The sequence below is a fragment of the Neocloeon triangulifer genome, unplaced genomic scaffold, assembly GCF_031216515.1.
Source record: "Neocloeon triangulifer isolate White Clay Creek 2 clone unplaced genomic scaffold, ASM3121651v1 ptg000001l, whole genome shotgun sequence".
NCBI classification, from domain to species: domain Eukaryota; kingdom Metazoa; phylum Arthropoda; class Insecta; order Ephemeroptera; family Baetidae; genus Neocloeon; species Neocloeon triangulifer.
Window position 1 is genome coordinate 8,971,068 of NW_026775544.1, and position 19,426 is coordinate 8,990,493.

Here is a 19,426-nt window from a genome sequence, read left to right on the forward strand (position 1 = left end):
AAATCTCATCAAAAGATTCATTATCTTATATTTATTTTAATTTTAAGCCCTTTTTAATAGTAATAGGTCAAATGTTTCAGTGTCACGGTGTAGGTAATTATAGTTATGTTGGCATAACGTACAGCCAGCTGTGATGATTTTTATTGCTAATCTGGGCTGCTGTTGTCAACAGCAAAATTTAGAGATTAGCGTCGGAAGTGCGAAGAAAATTGAAAATTTTCCTCCGTTAAAGGTAAATTTATAAAAATTTCGTCATTCAAAATGTCATTATTTTGTCATTAAATTCATTTAAACCTAGTTTTTACTGCGTTGAAGTACTGAACGACTTTTGAGAAGTTGGATTGTCCAACATACATACATAGTTTGGTGGGAACGGAAGGACCAAGAATTAATCTGCGCGTTTTTAGGACAGGCTGAATACGGGGTTGAATTAGACGAGACGTTGATACAAGGCTGGAAAGTATTTTATTGACCATGGATTGATCATAAACAAAGCTCTGAGGGCAAAAATTAAGGTACAAATACAAATTAAAAAAAAAAAAAAAAAAACTGACTCATTATCTGCTACAATTTGCAGCTGTAAAATGGCATCAAGAGATGAATCTGCAAGGCAGGCTGCTGAGTCTCTGCTATCCGGGAGCTCAAGCAGTTCACGCCAGCTGCCTTTGCACCCACAGCAACAAATTCATCCTGATAGCTACGTTTCCACAGGACCCCTTTACGACCAAATGTATCCCCGACTGGTCAGTCTTCGAGGAAATATCCAAAGTGAGAGAAAAGATCAATCCTAATTATTTGATAAAAATTTAGCAATAGAATGCAAAAAAGGAGTTACATAACTTGGAACATCTGATGTATGTTCTAGGTCCTACTAGTCCAAGTATAGAGTTTTATAACGATGAGCTGCTTGCAGGCTTAAGATTAGGTGGTCAAATGTCAGGAGTTCGCAGATTTTTCTGCTTGTTTCTGACGTTTGACTTGCTTTTTACATTCCTCATGTGGTTTACCTGCATCATGGTAAATTTAAAATTATTTCATTTTTATTTAACTTCATTAATTAATTTTGCATGTTTCACTTTAGTTGATTGGCAACAGAGATGTGGTGCAAGCCCTAATTGATGAGGTAACGCACTACAATGTGCACACGTCAATGTTCGATATTGTGGTAGGCATAATTTTTGTTCACATCCGCTTCGATATTTGCATGTAAATTTTATTATTGTTTAGATGGCCGCGGCATGCCGATTTACTGTGCTCCTCCTTTTTTATGCTCTTCTCTACATTAACCATTGGATCATAATTGCTGTAAGTGAATTGGTTTACCCTCTGAGAGAAAGTTATGCTAAATATGCCCAAAATAGCTCTCGACATCAGGAACGTGTGCCTTTCTGATATTTAAAGTATTCGTTTTCAACGTGAGTGATTTGAAAATGTTTAATCAAAATTTTCTAAGCAAAATTTTTCAACAGTGGGCTTCAGCTGGGCAGCCTGTTTTTCAAGTTCTTATAATATTGACATCATTTGTTTTGGCGTGGGGCGAAACTTGGTTTTTAGATTTTCGAGTTATCCCTCAAGAGGCCTTGGCTCAGGCCATTGTCATAGGTTTGCGTAACATGAATTCAAATTCATTCACCTATAAACGAACTCACATATTTATAGATCAAAACGCGCCTAATATGTTCCGTGGCGTATATGATGAGAGAACACCACTGTTACGAAATTTCCTCAGTAGTGTTGGCCGACCGGATAACTACACAGAATCCATTGGGAATTTTTATTCTCCTTTGGATTCGCCTAGAGGTGCTCATTTTTTATATAAATAACTCCTAAGTTTATGCTTAATTTCTCTTTTAAATTATATTCAATGAGAATATCTAAAAAATTATGAAAGAGCACTTTATTAATGATTGTTACAGAATTTCAGGATTAAATTATTAGTGCTTTTTCTTTATCTTATAGATTCAAAATAAAATATGGAAAATATGTTTAATGTAGTCAATTTAATGAGTAAAAACTTGGGTTGTTTCAGGGTCTGACGATGAAGATGAAAGTGGTTCGAGATACCGATCAAGTAGTCAAAGAACAAGAAGTCAGCCATTGAGCAAAGTAAGTCGCTCTCATTTCCACTCGATACGAAAAATAGCCACTCAATGCCAATCAGTAATCACTAGTTCTCCTGCGACTTCAATATTTACACTATTATAAGGTTTTGAGAAATTTTGTTTTCCTTCCTTTTGAGAATAGCAAGAAAATTCATTAAAAATAATAATTACAGGCATTGTGGAATTAAAAAATTATCATGGGAAAGGAGAAATAATTAACGAAGAATTTTAAATTATTATTCAATTAAAAATTGACCTGAATAAAGTATAAAGTTTTGGCCTTGATTCTAAAAATGCGAATTCATTTATCTCATTGTTGCAACAGCGCCGAGCTTATTTCTAAAGGCTTGCATTTTTGACCGATCATTCCCCTCTCTTGCAAATGATAGTCAGCAGCAGAAAGCGCTCCTGGGCAAGAGAGCTTTCTATGCTGGTTCATAAGTGATGCGCGCGCAAGCAGATTATCCAGTCCTCGACTCCTTTAAAAATTTTAATTTATTCTCGCATGAAAGATGCTTCTATAAGAGAGCCGGCCAGTATAGTTTAATAGTTCAGTCTGATATGACGCATCGAGATCAATCTGTCTCAGCGGCTTTTGATTTTAATGAGGGTCTTTTGACCTCTAGTGAGCCTCACAATGGATCTAGGACTGTGGGGTTCATCAAACGCTTTAGAAATATTTTCTCGTTTGATTCTAAAGATCCTATTCCAGAAATTGTATTGACGGTAAGCAACCTTGTTTTTAACACCCAGAACACCCTTCATTTTTTGGGGGACCTTTTAATGTTTTATCATGTTTTTTTTTTCATTCAATTTTTAATTTTTTCAACATCTCTCTGGATTTAGGAAGCCCAGTTGGCTGCAGAAGCTCGTGAAAATTTCAACACAGCTTGGATAGCTTTGAATTCCAAAACTGGATGGAAAAAGGAAAAGGAGACGGCCGAAGGCGATCTCGTAGAATCTAAAGGTGTTGCAAAGCAGAGAAAAATCTTTCGACTTAAAGTGAGTTTTCCTTGTGAAAACTTAATCACCAATATAATAATTGTATATTTTCCGACTTTAAAATTTTATTTTAAAGGGTCAAATTGAAATTCCTCCGAAGCTTTTGTTAGAAGAGCTCTACTATAAAGTAGAAGATATGCCGGCGTGGAACCAAACTATTGTTCAATCAAGAAGGCTTCAGGTAGATCATTGAATTTACTTTTACTTTGCAATTTTGAGCTGTATGTTTCATTCTTCAACAGGTTCTGGACGAACACACAGACATAGTGTATCAAATTTCAGCTGAAGGTGGTGGTGGGGTGGTGACAAGCAGAGAGTTTGTGGTTCTGCGGCATTGGGGAGTTAAAGACGGTGTCTATATTTCATCAGGTTGTTCGTGTTCACACTTAGACGCACCTGAAAACAAGAAATTAATTAGGTATTGTTTTGTTTAAAATCTTCAATAAAAAAAATCATAACTTAAATATATTACAGAGGACAAAACGGACCTAACTGTTGGGCTATGCAGCCAGTTCCGGGCGAGCCTAACCAGTGCATTTTTCTGTGGCTGCTGGACACGGATCTAAAAGGTTGGGTGCCTCAGTATATGGTGGAAGCAGCACTTTCGTCTGCCATGCTGGACTTCCTTGCTAGTTTAAGAGAATACGCTGCAAAGTTGAAGGAGGAAGGTAAATTTCCTGCTTATATGTGATGTGCACAATTTACTTGCCATTGTTGGTAAGAGTGCTGCCATTTTTAAGGCAGCGCATATTTTCGGAACAAATTATCTATTATAACTTTGTGAGATATATTTAAATGTGGATTATTGTCAACCTGCTTGTTTTAATTCATTAGTAAGAGCACATGCCATAATAATTAAAAGATTTTTCTTACCAAAGCAGGATTTTTTAATTAGCCATTTGTCGTAATTTAAGATTTAAAGATCTCATATTCATGAAACCAATATTCACTGAAAGTCCACTTTTTTGCCAAAGTATGAAAAATTATGAAATTGATCAGAAGAGCAAAATTCCTCAAACTCCGTAAACCAGTGAACCATAGCTGCATTTTTAAACCCGCAACCATCAGTCAGTTAAAGTTAAAAAACAATATATTTTAATTTTATTTCAATGAAAACATGTATTTTTCTCATATTTAACATTTATCTCGTTCATGTTAAATAAATGAATCAAAAGTTGACCTGCTCATTTTTCATTCTCTGAAAATGCCTCTCTAACGTGTGGAATTTCAATTTTTTTTAATTCCTCTATTATCATCTCCCGCAATCTCTCTTCTGCTGAAGTTTTCCTAACACGCGCCAGGTACAATGTCCTACCCTCATTTGAGTCAGCTGGTGGAATGACATCATGCAACTCTGTGCAGAATTATTTAAGGCATAAGTGAACAGAAGAGAGCTTGATTTTAAGTTGAAAATTTACCTATCAAAAGAGGTCCTTGATCATCATTCTCTTCAAAATGCGCGTGCATAATTTTAAGATTGTGTTGTTCCTCTTTAATTTTTTTATTCTTTCGTCTCTCCTATTGTTTGTGTAAAGGAAATATTAGAGATGAAACATTAATATGATTGATATTTCTCCACCACTCGGAATGGTCTGTGCTGATCTATTCTTCGCGATTGTTCCAAAGGGTTAATTGCGCTGGAATAGAGTTGCCTATTTCCATCTGGTACTCTGTTTAACACCTTAGTTTCATAGCTTCTTTCAATCTTCCTCCCAGACGGAATTCGACTTGAGATGTGGCCCCTACCCATTGTTATTTTCACAAACAATTTTTTTGGTGGATTTTTTAAGAACAGTTAGTAAAATTTAAAAAAGTTCTAATTAATGATATTAATTTATTAAATACTTACTCTAAAGCAATTTTTTGGAACATCCTCTGCAATTCGTGGTCAGCGTTTCTTGACAAAAATATTTTCTTCAAATACTTCTGGTCAAATTTTGCAAATGCTCTCTAACATAAGGAAAATTTTGAGCAGCAAAAATGCGTTAGTAGTTTGATAATATAAGATATGAATACTTTTATGTATCCATTTCCTTTTGATTCGGTGATTGATTCGATGCCACACACCACAAGACTAAATACAGAATTAGCAGTCCCCTCATTCAACGTTTCACTTATGTGGTCTTGTCTCTTAATGCACATGCAGCGCAACAATAGTTGCACCGTACTTCCCTATAAATTATTAATAAAAGTAAGACTCAAAGTTCAAAAAGCGCAACTTTATACTTGGACCAGTGTTGTGAATAATATTACAACCAAAGTTGCTGTGACAAATAGTGATTTTTGTGGAACTCTGGAGTCGTTTAGCATATGGGCTAGGCAAAGGCAAAGGGCGCCCCTTAAACCACAGTAGGCCAAAATCGTTTGATCGCGGAAATTAATCCACCTGGAGCTAGTTAAATTATGAAACATAGCTAGAATGTAGACTCCAAAAAATCGACACACAAAACAAAGTAGGAGCGTCCAAAGAATGAAGCTCGTGTGCCAAACGTGTGAATAATCAACCATGGCCATTCCGAGAAACATCAAAATTATGGCGTCACTAGTTGAACTGAAGAGAGAAAAATAATATCATTTGTATTTATTATTTATCACATCAATTTTCATCAAAATTACCTCAGCATTTTAATTAAATGAATTATTGAGTTGTACGAAGTGAAAGAAATGTTCTGAAAAGCATAATGCGCTTGCAACAATCCGCAACCTATCAAACTGGAAACAAAAAACTAATTGATTATCTTCGCATTAATATCCATGTTACGTGTTTTAAAATTTATATTAATAAGTCTTGTTCATCACCATATGTGTCCAGAAAAATGAATGACCTCCGCTAATAAATATGAAATGTAAGCCAATCCTAGTAAAGCTAGCGGCTCAACGGCTATATTAAAATGAATCGATTAGCATCAACAATCATTTACCAAGGAAAAAAGGAAATTAAATAATTTATTTACTTTGGTGATGTTTGGTGGTTCTTGATACAAGTGCCGAGATAAGTCCAAAAATCACGCCAATCAAAAGTCCTCCAAAACTTTTGATTAAAAATGCCAAAACCGCCATTCCATAATGAGATTCAAGGATTTTTATAGGCCCGGTAAATGCAACTAATGAACTGTACAATGAGACGGACACTGCGTCTATAAAACAATGACACGCTCTAGTAAAAAACATGTAATCTTATTCTTTTTACTTTTACCATTTAACAATGATTCCCCAAAAATGAGGAAATATAGATTTTTGTTGACACCTGCTTCGTGCAGCAGCCCTAAAGCAGGAACTGGATCGACTGCAGATATGATCGAGGCAAAAACGAGGCTGTCTGTCAAAGCTAGCCACGATTGCTGATTTCCTTTTGATGGGAGTAGTGGAGGTATCGCTTTGTAATAAGAGAGAGCGTGTAGTATGAGTCCTGTAAATCATAAGATTCATGGATAATACATGATACATTTATGTTGTATTATCTTTATAAAGCTTACCAATAGAAGAAGTGCTGATCAATTTTCCCTGAAGCAGCATTGCGCGAATGCGGTGAATGTGTTTTTGAATATAATATTCTGTTGATGAAAAAAATTACTTAATTAATAAACTTACCATTATTGAAAATAGCAGGATAGGATAGAGGCTCTCTGAAAACTCTGAATCATAAAGTGCGTATGACTGCTCCAAAATTATCCTGAAAATTTTTACAAGTATCATTATTTGTCAATTGATATATGAGTATATAGTAACTTACGGAGGTATTAATATAAGAAAGTAAAGCCTTGGCGAAAAGCGTGGAAAAGAAAACTCGTCCTCTTTACTCTCAAGGGTTGATTCTTGAGCTTGCTCCTTGTAATAGTAAAATTGATAGCCAATTGGCTCTGAAAGTTCAGCTTTTTCTGTGTCCAAATCAAGTGGCATATGGTAGCCTAGGACGCTGATAAAAATCTCATTAAAAAACGATAAAAAAATTTTAAAATGGATATTGTGATTTTTGCTATGAAACTGCGCCTTAAACTTCTTTTCTCTCAATTGTATTGAATTTGTATAATTTTGAATGTATGAATGATGTATCCCGTTATGGGCAGCAATTGCCTTTGTGATATATCAATAAACACAATTTGCAACTAAACTTTGTTATACATACATAAAATATTATAATTTTTTTATTATAAATAAACATAGAAAATAAAATCTTAATTTTAAATTCAGCATGATAATACATTCCTTCAGCTGCTTTGAGCAGTTTTTTGCAGTTCCAAAAAGAAACGTTTCTTCCATAAATTTTTTTTTTTGCACTAGCAATATATCACCAAGTAAATTTTAAAACCTACTATAATATAGATCCAACAGCCGCACCAAGGCCGAGCATTAAGCTAAATATAAACATTGTTGATTATTATATAATTAAAACTTTCCATTTTATTTTTCAGCCTTACAAAGATTCTGGAAAATATGCTTCCAAGAAGTGTGTGTGGTGAAAAACTAGATCGTTTAATAAAAATAGAAATCTCGGTTTCGTAAATGAATATTAGCACATACCAACTTTAGCATAGCCCACTGTAAACACAAAAATTGCAAAGGTGATGAAAACGCCGAAGTCATGCCATTCCCACCCAATCAGGTGAATATTTGCCTTTTCGATTGAATCCTTGGCATTTGCGGTTTGCTTATTCATGGTGTGATGTGTAGGCTGCGTGGTGATGTTGGTTGCTTTATAGATATTTATTTTGGTCATAAAACCAAACAAATATGTTAGGTTGGCAGTAAAGTTTATGATGTTGGCAACCCTTACAATAAAAGTTTAGTTCTGATCTTGCCTCCCACTTGAGAGTGTGTGATTTTGTGTTGTGAACCCTGAGAGCACCCTGAGAGGGTTTGAGTTGAACTGAGCACTCTGGGACAGTGTCCAGAGTCTAGAGAAGTGTGTCCGGGTCTAAGAGAGACCGCTCGGACGTATCAAAAGTGGCGACGAGGGCCGAAAACTGAGTCGGCGAGAACCACGTGTTGACGGTGAGGCTGACGCAAGAGGGTCAGCGTGAGGCAAGAAATCCGGAAATATCAAGAGCATCCGGACAGTGGTCGCAAAGTGGATGTTTCAAGAGTGGGACATCCATTTTGCGGTTAAGGACTTGACTGGAGACGACAGTGACACAAAGAAGAGGAACATGTTTCTGGACAATCAGGACCCTGAATCTTTTGCGGTGGCTGAGAAAGTGTGCCCAGAGGGAGTAATGAAGGTGAAGTACACAGAGTTGACTAAGAGACTGAGTGAGTACTACCAAGGACAAGAACCTAAGAAAATTGTCTACAAGCATGAATTCAATACAAGAGTGCAGAGACAGGACGAGGCAGCGGCTGTCTACATTGCAGAGTTGACCAGTTTGGCTACCAAAAGTGGTTATAAGGACAAAGATGAAGTGTTGGTAGCAAGACTCATCTCTGGTCTGAGAGACAACAAGTTAAGAGAGAAGCTGTTAGCAGAAGATGACAAAACATTGACTCTGCAGTTTGTCAAGAACAAGATCATGGCTCATGAAGCAGCAGAGAAGAGCGCACAGTCCCTGGAGTCGAGAGCAGCTGTGGATGTGCACCGAATTGGGCCGCCTAGAAGGCAGTTCAATGTGAAGAAGCCTGACAGCAGAGGAAGTCAGCAGCAAGGCCAGCTGGCTGGGAAAAGCTGGCAGTGTTATGCTTGTGGACAAAGTGGACATTTCAAGAAAGATTGCAAGTTCAAAAATTCAAAGTGTTTGAAATGCAAGAAGGAAGGGCATATTGCCAAAGTGTGCAACCTCAATGGACACAGAGCTTACCAAATGGATGGCCAAGACCTGGACGAGGAGGAAGAAGAGGGTGGACCAGAGGAGAAGGAGCAGTATTTGGCTGTGACCAACTACCTTCTTCAAGTGGAGTCGTCCTCGCCAGCAATCTCGGCGACTGAGAAGGTGATGTTGGACGTGCCTGTCCAAGGCAAATTGCTGACGATGGAGGTGGACACAGGCGCCACATTCAGTTTGATTGGACATTCGACGTACTGTGAGTTTTTCAGACAGACACTCCTGCTCCCAAGCCGTGTCAGAATGAAAGCTTGGGGTCAGGACGGAGAAATTGCTGCCCTTGGCCGAGTTCAAGTGCAATTGCAGCCAAAGGGCAAGCAAGAAGTTCTGCTGGACCTGCTGGTGATGGACAGAGATGGTCCGTCATTGTTGGGCCGAAACTGGTTCGAGCCCTTGGGAATTAAAGTGGGGCTGCCAAAGCTCAGTGGAGGGAAATTAGAAGAGAAAATAAATGTGCAGCAAGAATTACCTTCAGTGTACAAAATGAATTCAGTGCCACCTGAATTTCAGGACTTGAGAGAGGTTTTTGAGCCGTCTTTAGGCAAGTTTAAGGGTGGTAAAATTTCCATTCCCTTAAAGCCGGGAGCAAAACCGGTGCAGCTACCTGCTAGACAAGTGCCATTTGGACTTTTGGAGAAAGCGGATAAAGTTCTTGAAGAGTTAGAGAAGAAGAAAGTAATTGAGAAAGTGCTTTTTAGTGAGTGGGCCACCCCTGTGGTTTACGTAGAGAAAGGAAACGGAGTTAGATTGTGTGCAGACTACAGTGCGACTGTGAATCCGGCGTGCGCGTCGGCTGAGTTTCCCGTGCCGTCGATTGAAAAGCTCCTGAGCTCTGTGAAGAAGGGCTGTTTCTTTACGAAGATCGACCTGGCTGATGCCTACCTACAGTTTGAAGTGGACGAGGAGTCTTCAATGCTACTTGTGATTACGACACATCGGGGTAGGTTTCGTTTCCTTCGGCTGCCTCCCGGCCTTTCAATTTGCCCGCCAGTTTTTCAAGAGAAGGTTTATAAAGTGCTGGTGGGGCTAAAGGGCGTGTTCATTTATTATGACGACTTGTTATTGTTTGCTGAAACGAAGAAAGAATTGACACTGCTTTCTCGAGCAGTACTCCAACGACTTCTGGAAAATGGGCTGAGAGTGAAAATCTCAAAGTGTGAATTCCTTGTTCCAGAGTTGACCTACTTGGGTTACAAATTCACCCAGGATGGGGTGCTGCCAACTGACGAGAAGTTGAAGGCCCTGGCTGAGATGCCCTCCCCTAAGAATGTGGAAGAGCTGCGAGCTTGGCTGGGGTACTATAACTATTACGAGAGATTTGTTCCTGGAAAGGCTTCAATTTTGGCTCCTGTTTACAGGCTTTTGAAGAAAGGCGTGGCTTACGAGTGGACTCAAGAGTGCGAGAAAGCTGTACGAGAGGTCAACAAGAGTCTGCAAGAGACTGTGGCCTTGTCATACTACGACGCCAAAAAGCCAATTCGTCTTGCCTGTGATGCCAGTCGTCGAGGTTTGGGAGCAGTTTTGAGCCATCTGGACGACAAGGGAAACGAGGTACCTGTATTTTTCGCCTCAAGATCTTTGAATACGAGTGAAAAAAATTATTCACAGATTGAACTGGAAGCTTTGGCCATCGTCTGGGGCGTCAAGAAATTCAAGCAATTCCTGTGGGGGCGTCCATTTGAATTATTGACTGATCATAAACCCCTGCTGGGTGTGTTTGGAAAGGGAAAACCGATGGCTGAAGCACTGCCTTCGAAATTAAAAAGGTATTGTCTAGTTTTGCGAGACTATGACTTTGAATTGAAACATTGCCCTGGAAAACTAAACGCAAATGCTGATTGTTTGTCCAGACTACCACTGCCTGCCTTGGCTGCGGAGGAGGAAGAAGAGGAAGAGACAAAGATTGCTTTCCTTCAAGTCTTGGAAAGTGGTTCAACTGAGCAGCTGCCAACTCTGCAAGAGCTGCAAGCTGCTTCCCAACAAGATGAATCACTTCAAACAGTCATCAGGAAATTGCGCCAAGGTACTTCGCCAACTGCGTTACCCATAGAATTTCAAGAATTCCAAAAAAGGTGGCTGGACTTGAAAGTGACTAATGGAGTTTTAACCTTTTTAGGTCGGGCAGTGGTACCTCCGAATTTGAGGACCAGAATTCTGAACTTGCTGCACCTAAACCATTTTGGAATTGTCCGAATGAAGACTTTGGCTCGCTCTTATTTCTGGTGGCCACACATCGATGAAGAAATTGAGCGGCTCTGCAAATCTTGCTTGCCCTGCTCTCTGGTCAACCCTGCTAACAGCAAAGCGCCAGTAATCCCTTGGAGTCTGCCTCACCGACCTTGGGGCAGAGTTCATTTTGATTTCCTCGAGGTGAGACGAGGCCAGGCTTTCATCGTGGCTGCGGATGCCTTGTCCAACTGGATCGATGCGGAGCGAGTCAACAACATGGATGCAGCCACTGTCATCAAATTTGCCAGAAAACTTTTCAGAATGCAAGGAGTTTGTGATGTGGCAGTCTGCGACAATGGCCCAGGATTCAGAGCAGAGGAATTTAAGAAGTTTTGCGAGGACAATGGTGTGGAGCTGATTTATTCTCCACCTTACAGCCCACAGACCAATGGCCAGGCTGAGAAAGCGGTTCAAACAGTCAAGAGATTTTTGAAAAAAGTTCCTGAGAAGGATTGGGACAACAAGTTGGACAGTTTCTTACTTGGCCATAATTCCACACCATCTGAAAGGACTGGAATTGCACCAGCGGAGTTCAACTTGGGCAGGAAGCCACTCACTTTGCTTGACAAACTCCGTCCAGAAGCTGCAGCACTGAAGGGGCGAGCTGACCGAGACAGGAAGGTGGTCGAAGCTCTCCGTCAGAAGCCAATTCAGCCCTTGTCTGAAAATCAACCTGTCGTGGTCCGGAGCTACCGCAACCCAAAGCAGAGATGGGAGCCGGCGGTGGTGCTGAAAGATTTAGGCCCACGACGAGTGATGGTCGAGACGGATGCTGGAACAACGGAGCGCCACAAGGACCAGGTGAAGAAAATTCTGCAACCTCCTAGCTCTCCAGTTTCCCAACCACAGCCAAGTCCGAGACGAGTCGGACCTCAAGAACCAGCAACTGCTTTCGAACCCCAGCCAATTGACCAAGATCCAGATGGCCTGCCTCCAGAACCCCCAGAGGCCACTCCAATTGAAGTGCCAGAAAAAGCAGCGCCTGAAGCAAAGCCCCCAGAAACCCAAAAGCCTGTGACCCCCAGTCGTCCCCAAAGGGACAGAAAATTACCCGAATATTTGAAGGATTTTGTTTTGAGCAAGAAAAAGTGAATGAGAGTGACAGGGTATTCAGCCTTAAATTAGCTTTGAAAATTTCAATTGTTTAAGGTTAGGAAATACTTGTCAATTTAATTTTCTTTCAAAATTCTTTATTTGCAATGTGAGTTTCAATCTAGAGGAGGAGGTGTTAGGTTGGCAGTAAAGTTTATGATGTTGGCAACCCTTACAATAAAAGTTTAGTTCTGATCTTGCCTCCCACTTGAGAGTGTGTGATTTTGTGTTGTGAACCCTGAGAGCACCCTGAGAGGGTTTGAGTTGAACTGAGCACTCTGGGACAGTGTCCAGAGTCTAGAGAAGTGTGTCCGGGTCTAAGAGAGACCGCTCGGACGTATCAAAATAGTAAATTGAATTGGAAAAATCTTACCTTCCAGTTCTGTGAATTCAATGTGGCCGTTTGACCTAGCTGACGACAAGCTGTTTTTCGGGATTTTTGTTGCCAGCAAATGCGTCTTCCTTTTTGGCGAAGCTGCGCCTTGATGTGGAGAAGTTTGGGAAAAAATTTCAGTTTTCTGAAAATTTTTTACGCGAGTCAGATTTTTTGGGTTGGCCTCTGACGATCCTTTTTGCAACGCAACTTTTCCATCAGTAAAGCACGTGCAAAATAAAAAAGTTGCTAGGGTCAAGTTCAATATTGGAAAAAATGGCATGTTGGTTGCCCAGGTTGACACCACCACTACCTCTGCGGCAATGAGCGACTGCGACTATGCACATAGACATGAAATTTGACTGCGGAAAATCGACAAAACAAGTTTGATGCATAATAGATGAGCAAAATTAAACGTATCAGTGGTTTGACCTTCATGCAATTAGGAGCACAAATAAGCTGGGATTCCTTTATCATGTAATAATCGTGGCTTTATTGCGTGATTGTAATCGCATAAATTATAGTCGATGGTAATTTAAAGGGCATAGTGATAAATTATTTTAACGGTACGCCAATTTTTTTGTCAAAAATTTTATTGTGTGTCTACATTCTAATAAAAAAATAATTACTAAATATCGCTAAATATCTCAATCAGTAATGAAATTATTTTAATTTTCCCAAATATTATTGTTGAATATTGTTAATAAGTTAAACATTGGATGACTATTCAGGAATATTGTGCAATATTGAAACATAAAATTTGCTGATTCAGATTGTTGAAAAATATATACACATATAATTCTAGTAAATTATTTTTTGTTGGAATTACATTTTTTTTTTATTCTACTGAAAAGTTTTCAATTGAATGTTTTAAAATTCAGAAGAATCATTCCATCATTCCCAATGACTAATGAAATATAAAAGACTGTAAATTGAAACAGATTAAAATAATCTGAGTTCAATTTTTTAATAAATAAAAATATCAATTAAAACAAATTATAGACTTAGCTCATGCACGTCGTTATTTTAATTTTCCAATAATTTTTTTCACTTTAACGGCCTTTTATGTTATCCACTATATACTGCTAGAAAGTTCATCAAAGAAATTAGTAACCAGCCAGAGCGTTTTTGAGGATTCTTAAAAGAGCAAGCAGAAGCCAAGAAACGAAATAAACTAAAAGAATTAACTGAAGAGCTGTCGTACAATTAGTGATTCTTATACTAAAAATAAAATTAATAAATTCTACGACCCAGAAGAATAAATAATAATAACGATTGAACAAAATTTTCACCACTAAATTTTTTGTCTTTATAATACGTTCTTGGAAATGTTATGATATACAAACGTTTAATCATTTGCTAATTTAACTTACAAAATGACATTATTTCAAGCCAGCCTGTTGTAAGCGTGATTTTTGCGGGGAAACAAGGCAAATTTTGAGCGTCCAACTTATCAAAGGCGCCAAGTGACGACATTAGACGGGTTGATTGTTGCTATATGTGCAGGAGTTGGCTGTTGGCCCAATCTGCGTTGCGTAAACCAAACAGAGAAGATATAATTATGGAATTGGTTATACGAGCAAAAAAATTCCTCAAACCCCACATCATTGAGCAATAGTTGCATTTTAAAATCACAAATTTAATCATCAACAAGAACGAGTTAATATTCTAAAAATCAATTTTTTTTTTAAATTTTGTGTAATATATGAAAAAAATATATTATACATTATTTTGCATATTAAACATTTTATCTCGTACATGTTGCATAAAGTAATGAAAAAGCTAATCTTTCAATTTTCTACAAATGCTTCTCTAACTAGTGGGATTTCTATATTTTGCAAATGCTCTGTTATTTTCTCCCGTAATCTCTCTTCTGCTGAAGTTTTCCGAACACGCGCCAGGTACAATTTCCTGCCCTGATTTAAGTCAGATGGTGGAATGGCATCGTGCAACTCTACACAGGAAATATGACCAATTTGTAGCTTAATTTTGAAGTTGAAAGTTTACCTATCAAAATTGGCCCTCGATGATGAATTTCGTCAAAATGCTCATGCATGATTTTAAAGTTGTGTTGTTCCTCTTTTATTTTTTTATTCTTTCGTCTCTCCTGTAATTCAAATGGAATATATTATTTATAATTTTATTTTATTAATCAAGGTAATTATCCACCACTCTGAACGGTCTATGCTGGTCTATTCTACGTAATTGCTCCCAAGGTTTTGTGTTGGGATAAAATCGCAGTTTTCCATCCGGTTTTCCACGTAACACCTTAGTTTCGTATCTACTTTTTACCTTTCCAGACGGAACTCTGCTAGAGATATGGCCCCTGCACACAATTTAAATGATTTGGATTAATGGTGGATTTAGAGGAAAAAATAATAAAAATAATATCTTAACTAATAATAAATATATAAAAATATTTACTCTAAAACTAGTCTTTGGAACATCCTCTGCAATTCGTGGTCAGCGTTTCTTGACAAAAATATTTTCTTCAAGTACGTTTCTTCAAATTTTTCAAGTGTTCTCTAATAGGGAGAAAATGTTTATTAGCAATATGTGTGAGTAGTTTAATATTTTTGTATTATAGATAAATACTTTTATGTATCCGTTTCCTTTTGTTTCTGTGATGGATTCAATGCCACATAGTGCAAGGCTGAATACGGAATTAGCAATCCCCTCATTCAATGTTTCGCTCTCGTCGTTTTGTCTTTTAATGCACAGGCAGCGCAACAAAAGTTGTGCAGTTCCTCCCTTAAAATTTAAAATAAAAAAGTTAAAAGCCAATTAACGTAAACAATGATTAACTGAACTTGGACTAGTGTCGTAAATAATATTACGACCAAAGTTGTTGTGACAAACAGTGATTTTTGTGGAACTCTGGAGTCGTTTAGCATATGGGCTAGGCAAAGGCAAAGGGCGCCCCTTAAACCACAGTAGGCCAAAATCGTTTGATCGCGGAAATTAATCCACCTGGAGCTAGTTAAATTATGAAACATAGCTAGAATGTAGACTCCAAAAAATCGACACACAAAACAAAGTAGGAGCGTCCAAAGAATGAAGCTTGTGTGCCAAACGTGTGAGTAATTTATCATGGCCATTCCAAGAAACATTAAAATTATGGCGTCACTAGTTGAACTAAAGAGAAAAAAATTTATATCGTTTGTGCTTAAAAAAATGTCATAAAAAGTACCTTAGCATTTTTATAAAATGAATTATTGAGTTGTACGAAGTGAAAGAAATATTCTGAAAAGCATAATGCGCTTGCAACAGGCCGCAACATATCAAACTGGAAATTAACAATCAATTTATCATTTCATTATTCCAATTTGATAATTGTTCAAAAAAAGTCATTTATGTCGTATTACCATATGTGTCCGGAAAATTGAATGACCTCGGCTACTAAATATGAAATGTAAGCCAATCCTAGTAAAGTCAGCGGCTCAACAGCTATTTTAAAATGAGCCGAATTAGAATTGACAGCTGTGGGGTTTTTATCGAGCAACAGGAAATTAAATTTCTTTACTTCTGTGATGTTCGGTAGTTCTTGCCGCAAGCGCCGAGATAAGTCCAAAAATCACGCCAATCAAAAGTCCTCCTAAACTTTTGATTATAAACGCCAAAACTGCCATTCCATACTGAGATTCTAGGACTTTGACAGGTCCCGTGAATGCAACCATAGAACTGTACAATGAGACTGAGACGGCGTCTGTAAAACGCCTGCGCTTTAGTATATAAAAAAACTTGCAATTCTTTTCTTTTACCATTCAATAAAGATTCACCAAAAATTAGGAAATAAAGGTGCTTGTTGACACCTGCTTCGTGCAGCAACCCTAAAACTGGAACTGGATCGACTGCAGATATAATTGAGGCGAAAACAAGGCTGTCTGTCAAATGAAGCCACTGTTGATCGTTTCCCTTTGACGGGAGCGGCGGCATCGCTTTGTAATAAGAGAGCGCGTGTAGGATCAGTCCTGAAATGATAGGATTTGAATATGGTAACGGTAAATAGTTTCATAATATTGTTACTATTTTTTTAAACTCACCAATCGAAGAAGTACTGATCAATTTTCCCTGAAGCAGCATTGCGTGAATGAATGTGTTATTAAATAATATAAATATTTTGTTATGAAAAAAAAATTGTATGTAAAAATATACATACCAATATTGAAAATAGTAGGATAGGATAGAGGCTCTCTGAAAACTCTGAATCATAAAGTGCATATGACTGCTCCAAAATTATTCTGGAAAAAATTAAAATTATTATGGATATTTATACACGACGTGTAATCTTCTTGTCAATTGTTGAGAAACTTACGGAGGAATCAATATTAAAAAGTAAAGCTTAGGCGAAAAGTGAGGAAAAGAAAACTCATCGTCCGTACTTTCAGGACTCTCAGGAGTCTCGGTGGTCGATTGTTGTGCTTGATTTTTGTAATGGTAAAATTGGTATCCAGTTGGCGCTGACGGTGCGGCTTTTTCTGTGTCCAAATCCAGTGGCATGCGGTAGCCTAGGACGCTGCGATAGATAGATCTCATGACAATATTTTACGATTTTACTTATAAACTAAATTAGAAATTGGAAAATCACGTTGTGCCCTAATTTACAGAGTTCCTTTTTACTTTTACGAAATTATAACAGATTTTTAAGATTCAAGAAAGAAGAAAAGAAATTATTATATCTTAATTGATATGTTTTAAATTTTCGTTTTGGTTTTCACCAGTTCTTAATAATGAAGTTATTTCACACAGTTTCAGTGAATTAAAAAAAGCAAACAATCAAAAAACATATTACCTCACTTTAAAACAATTTTGCTCACTATAACAACATCAAAAAAATTTAACATATTTTTATTATTATTAACACCTACTATAATATGAATCCAACAGCTGCGCCAAGGGCAAGCATTAAGCTAAATAGAAAAATGTGTAATTTTTTAAAGTTATAAAAAATTGGTAAAAATTTCCATTAAATTTTTAAACTTACAAAGACTCTGGCAAATATGCTTCTAAGAAGTGAGTGTGGTGAAAAGCTGGAGGTTATTTATTTAAAATTTCAAATTTATATAATTGAATATAAGTTCATACCAACTTTAGCATAACCCACTGTGAAAACAAAAATTGCAAAGGTAATAAACACCCCCACATCTTGCCATTTCCACCCAATCAGGCGAATATCTGCCATTTCGTTCCCTTTTACATTTCCCTGCTGGTTTTCCTTTTCATTTCCCTCGTGTTTTCCCTTTTCATTTGGTTCTTTAGCATGTTGAACGGGTTGAACATAAACTTTAGTGGATCGCTTGTTCTTGTTCATGTCGTGTTGCGTGGGATGCGTGGGATGCGTGGTGTTGCGCGCTATTGGTTTTTATCGTGAACAACAAAAAATATATAGAATAGGAAAAATCTTACCTTCCACATCCGTGAATTCCACGTGGCCTATATTTGGGCTAGCCATCAACAAGCTGTTTTTTGCAACCTTTGGAACCAGCAAGTGCAACGGAAACATCTTCCTTTTTGGCAAAACTGTGCTTCGTCGTTGAGAAATTTCGGAATAATTTTCTGTTTGCCGAAAAATTTCTATCCAAGTCAGATTTTTTACAGACGAGTAGGCCGGCAACAAATCTTTTTGCGACGCAACTTTTCCATTAGTCTCGCATGTGAAAAATATAATTGTGGCTAGAGTGAAATTCAGTGTTGGAGAAAATGGCATGTTTGTTGCTCAGGTTGACACCACCAAGCACTAACTCTACGGCAATGAGAGACTGCACGTACATGACATTTGGCTGCGGAAAATCGACAAAGCAATTTTGGTGCATAATAGATGAGCAAAATAAAACACACGTTGGCGCGCTATATGTATATTGACCTGCCTGCAATATGGGAGCAAAAATTAGCTGGGGGCACTGTTATCGTTAATCGCAAATTAATTGGGTGATTATAATCGCATCAATTATTTATTCCATTGGCTAATGGTGGAGTAGGTCAAGAGCTGCAGCGGTCATAAAATCATAAATCATTCCACTGCAAAGAAATATATTGAGGCAAAAATTCTGCTTAGTTAGTGACTTTAAAATTTGAACTAATTTGATGTCCACAATTAATAAATTCTAATATATTTCTATTTTATTAGAATTGTTAATTTTTATTCTCAGCAGATAACACAGAAAACATTTTTATAGAATTCTGAAAAAGCCTGTTAAAAGTATAATTAAAAATTAGAGATTGAGGAAATTTTAAAATATTAGAATTAATTTTCGCTAATTTCTATAAAAAAAAAATCAGAATTAAGGGGACCACTCACATCTTTAATATCTAAAATAATTTATTTACTAAGAATTTTCAGTACACATTATACATTTATTTTCACTGCACAATTGCAAAAGAAGTACACAAAAGAAAGCGGATATATTAGGATTCTAAGAAAGGCGAGTGGAGGCCATGGAATGAATTAATAATTCATTGAATGAATTTAATATATAATTATGTACATTTAAAAACTCTAAGCAAAAAGAACAGCCAAAATAAAATTTCTTTGATTGAATTTTACATCTATGATTTTTGTCTACTTTGCAACGTTTATTTATCATTGCAATTATAAATTGTTCGGAAGAGTTTTGATAAAAATCTAAGCAAATTGTTTCAATTGTTAGTCATGTAGATGCGCGTGGTTTTAGCGGGGAAAGCAGGTAAATTTTGAGCGTGCACCAATCAGAGGCGGCGAGCGAAGAGCGGGTGCGCACATTGGACGGGTCGATTGTTGCTGTGCCGGAGGTGGTGCCATCTGCGTTGCGTAAACCGAATAGCGAAGAGATAAG

General features: G+C 37.5%; 4 protein-coding genes across 9 annotated transcripts; 2 read left to right on the plus strand and 2 right to left on the minus strand.

Annotated features, from left to right (window-relative positions):
• Positions 1 to 112: 112 nt before the first annotated feature.
• LOC132201126 (steroidogenic acute regulatory protein-like) lies at positions 113 to 4,283 on the plus strand. Of its 2 annotated transcripts, none has more exons than XM_059627059.1 (14): positions 113 to 232; positions 299 to 515; positions 578 to 768; positions 866 to 1,017; positions 1,082 to 1,165; positions 1,228 to 1,305; positions 1,362 to 1,415; positions 1,470 to 1,602; positions 1,660 to 1,800; positions 2,030 to 2,106; positions 2,949 to 3,104; positions 3,181 to 3,285; positions 3,347 to 3,522; positions 3,579 to 4,283. In XM_059627059.1, exons 3-14 carry the CDS (start codon positions 585 to 587, stop codon positions 3,793 to 3,795), a joined length of 1,557 nt encoding a protein of 518 aa, XP_059483042.1. In that variant the 5' UTR covers positions 113 to 232; positions 299 to 515; positions 578 to 584; the 3' UTR covers positions 3,796 to 4,283. The 2 variants fall into 2 exon arrangements, with proteins under 2 accessions (XP_059483042.1, XP_059483051.1); XM_059627068.1 differs by having other exon boundaries at positions 120 to 232; positions 408 to 515.
• Positions 3,772 to 12,926, minus strand: LOC132201117 (sodium/hydrogen exchanger 4-like). Its single transcript, XM_059627048.1, has 17 exons — positions 12,615 to 12,926; positions 7,626 to 7,796; positions 7,523 to 7,568; positions 7,418 to 7,459; positions 6,838 to 7,020; positions 6,696 to 6,777; positions 6,581 to 6,608; positions 6,301 to 6,513; positions 6,059 to 6,241; positions 5,904 to 5,985; positions 5,721 to 5,816; positions 5,331 to 5,655; positions 5,121 to 5,276; positions 4,954 to 5,054; positions 4,684 to 4,846; positions 4,523 to 4,622; positions 3,772 to 4,458 (listed from the first exon to the last, which is right to left on the minus strand). Exons 1-17 carry the CDS (start codon positions 12,895 to 12,897, stop codon positions 4,289 to 4,291), a joined length of 2,424 nt encoding a protein of 807 aa, XP_059483031.1. The 5' UTR covers positions 12,898 to 12,926; the 3' UTR covers positions 3,772 to 4,288.
• LOC132201086 (uncharacterized protein K02A2.6-like) lies at positions 7,825 to 12,451 on the plus strand. 5 transcript variants are annotated; one of them, XM_059627022.1, is made up of 3 exons: positions 7,825 to 9,860; positions 10,095 to 10,215; positions 10,279 to 12,451. In XM_059627022.1, the coding sequence occupies exons 1-3, from the start codon at positions 8,177 to 8,179 to the stop codon at positions 12,239 to 12,241; spliced, it is 3,768 nt and encodes a 1,255-aa protein (XP_059483005.1). In that variant the 5' UTR covers positions 7,825 to 8,176; the 3' UTR covers positions 12,242 to 12,451. The 5 variants fall into 5 exon arrangements, with proteins under 5 accessions (XP_059483005.1, XP_059482973.1, XP_059482996.1 ...); XM_059627013.1 differs by having other exon boundaries at positions 7,826 to 10,215; positions 10,279 to 10,943; positions 11,037 to 12,451; XM_059627007.1 differs by having other exon boundaries at positions 7,826 to 10,215; positions 10,279 to 10,686; positions 10,771 to 12,451.
• Positions 12,927 to 13,513: 587 nt separating the features above from the next.
• On the minus strand, positions 13,514 to 18,344 carry LOC132201113 (sodium/hydrogen exchanger 4-like). Its single transcript, XM_059627033.1, has 17 exons — positions 18,021 to 18,344; positions 17,700 to 17,966; positions 17,599 to 17,644; positions 17,483 to 17,524; positions 16,930 to 17,130; positions 16,774 to 16,855; positions 16,658 to 16,685; positions 16,376 to 16,585; positions 16,138 to 16,320; positions 15,980 to 16,061; positions 15,805 to 15,900; positions 15,425 to 15,749; positions 15,210 to 15,365; positions 15,039 to 15,139; positions 14,784 to 14,940; positions 14,622 to 14,721; positions 13,514 to 14,568 (listed from the first exon to the last, which is right to left on the minus strand). Exons 1-17 carry the CDS (start codon positions 18,319 to 18,321, stop codon positions 14,405 to 14,407), a joined length of 2,541 nt encoding a protein of 846 aa, XP_059483016.1. The 5' UTR covers positions 18,322 to 18,344; the 3' UTR covers positions 13,514 to 14,404.
• Positions 18,345 to 19,426: the final 1,082 nt, after the last annotated feature.

Bases quoted from the DNA above. Each gene is read 5' to 3' on its own strand.
- LOC132201126 (XM_059627059.1), top strand. From the start codon at position 585: ATGGCATCAAGAGATGAATCTGCAAGGCAGGCTGCTGAGTCTCTGCTA. The intron at 1,018-1,081 runs GTAAATTTAAAA...GTTTCACTTTAG, and splicing joins TGTGGTTTACCTGCATCATG to TTGATTGGCAACAGAGATGT. The intron at 3,286-3,346 runs GTAGATCATTGA...ATTCTTCAACAG, and splicing joins TTCAATCAAGAAGGCTTCAG to GTTCTGGACGAACACACAGA.
- LOC132201086 (XM_059626990.1), top strand. From the start codon at position 8,177: ATGTTTCAAGAGTGGGACATCCATTTTGCGGTTAAGGACTTGACTGGA. The intron at 10,216-10,278 runs GTACTATAACTA...TCCTGTTTACAG, and splicing joins GAGCTGCGAGCTTGGCTGGG to GCTTTTGAAGAAAGGCGTGG.
- LOC132201117 (XM_059627048.1), bottom strand. From the start codon at position 12,897: ATGCCATTTTTTCCAATATTGAACTTGACCCTAGCAACTTTTTTATTT. The intron at 5,656-5,720 runs GTAATTTTGATG...TTCTCTCTTCAG, and splicing joins CATTTAATTAAAATGCTGAG to TTCAACTAGTGACGCCATAA. The intron at 4,847-4,953 runs GTAAGTATTTAA...AACAATGGGTAG, and splicing joins TTCCAAAAAATTGCTTTAGA to GGGCCACATCTCAAGTCGAA.
- LOC132201113 (XM_059627033.1), bottom strand. From the start codon at position 18,321: ATGCCATTTTCTCCAACACTGAATTTCACTCTAGCCACAATTATATTT. The intron at 17,967-18,020 runs GTAAGATTTTTC...AAAAACCAATAG, and splicing joins GGAATTCACGGATGTGGAAG to CGCGCAACACCACGCATCCC. The intron at 14,722-14,783 runs GTGGATAATTAC...TTTGAATTACAG, and splicing joins AGCATAGACCGTTCAGAGTG to GAGAGACGAAAGAATAAAAA.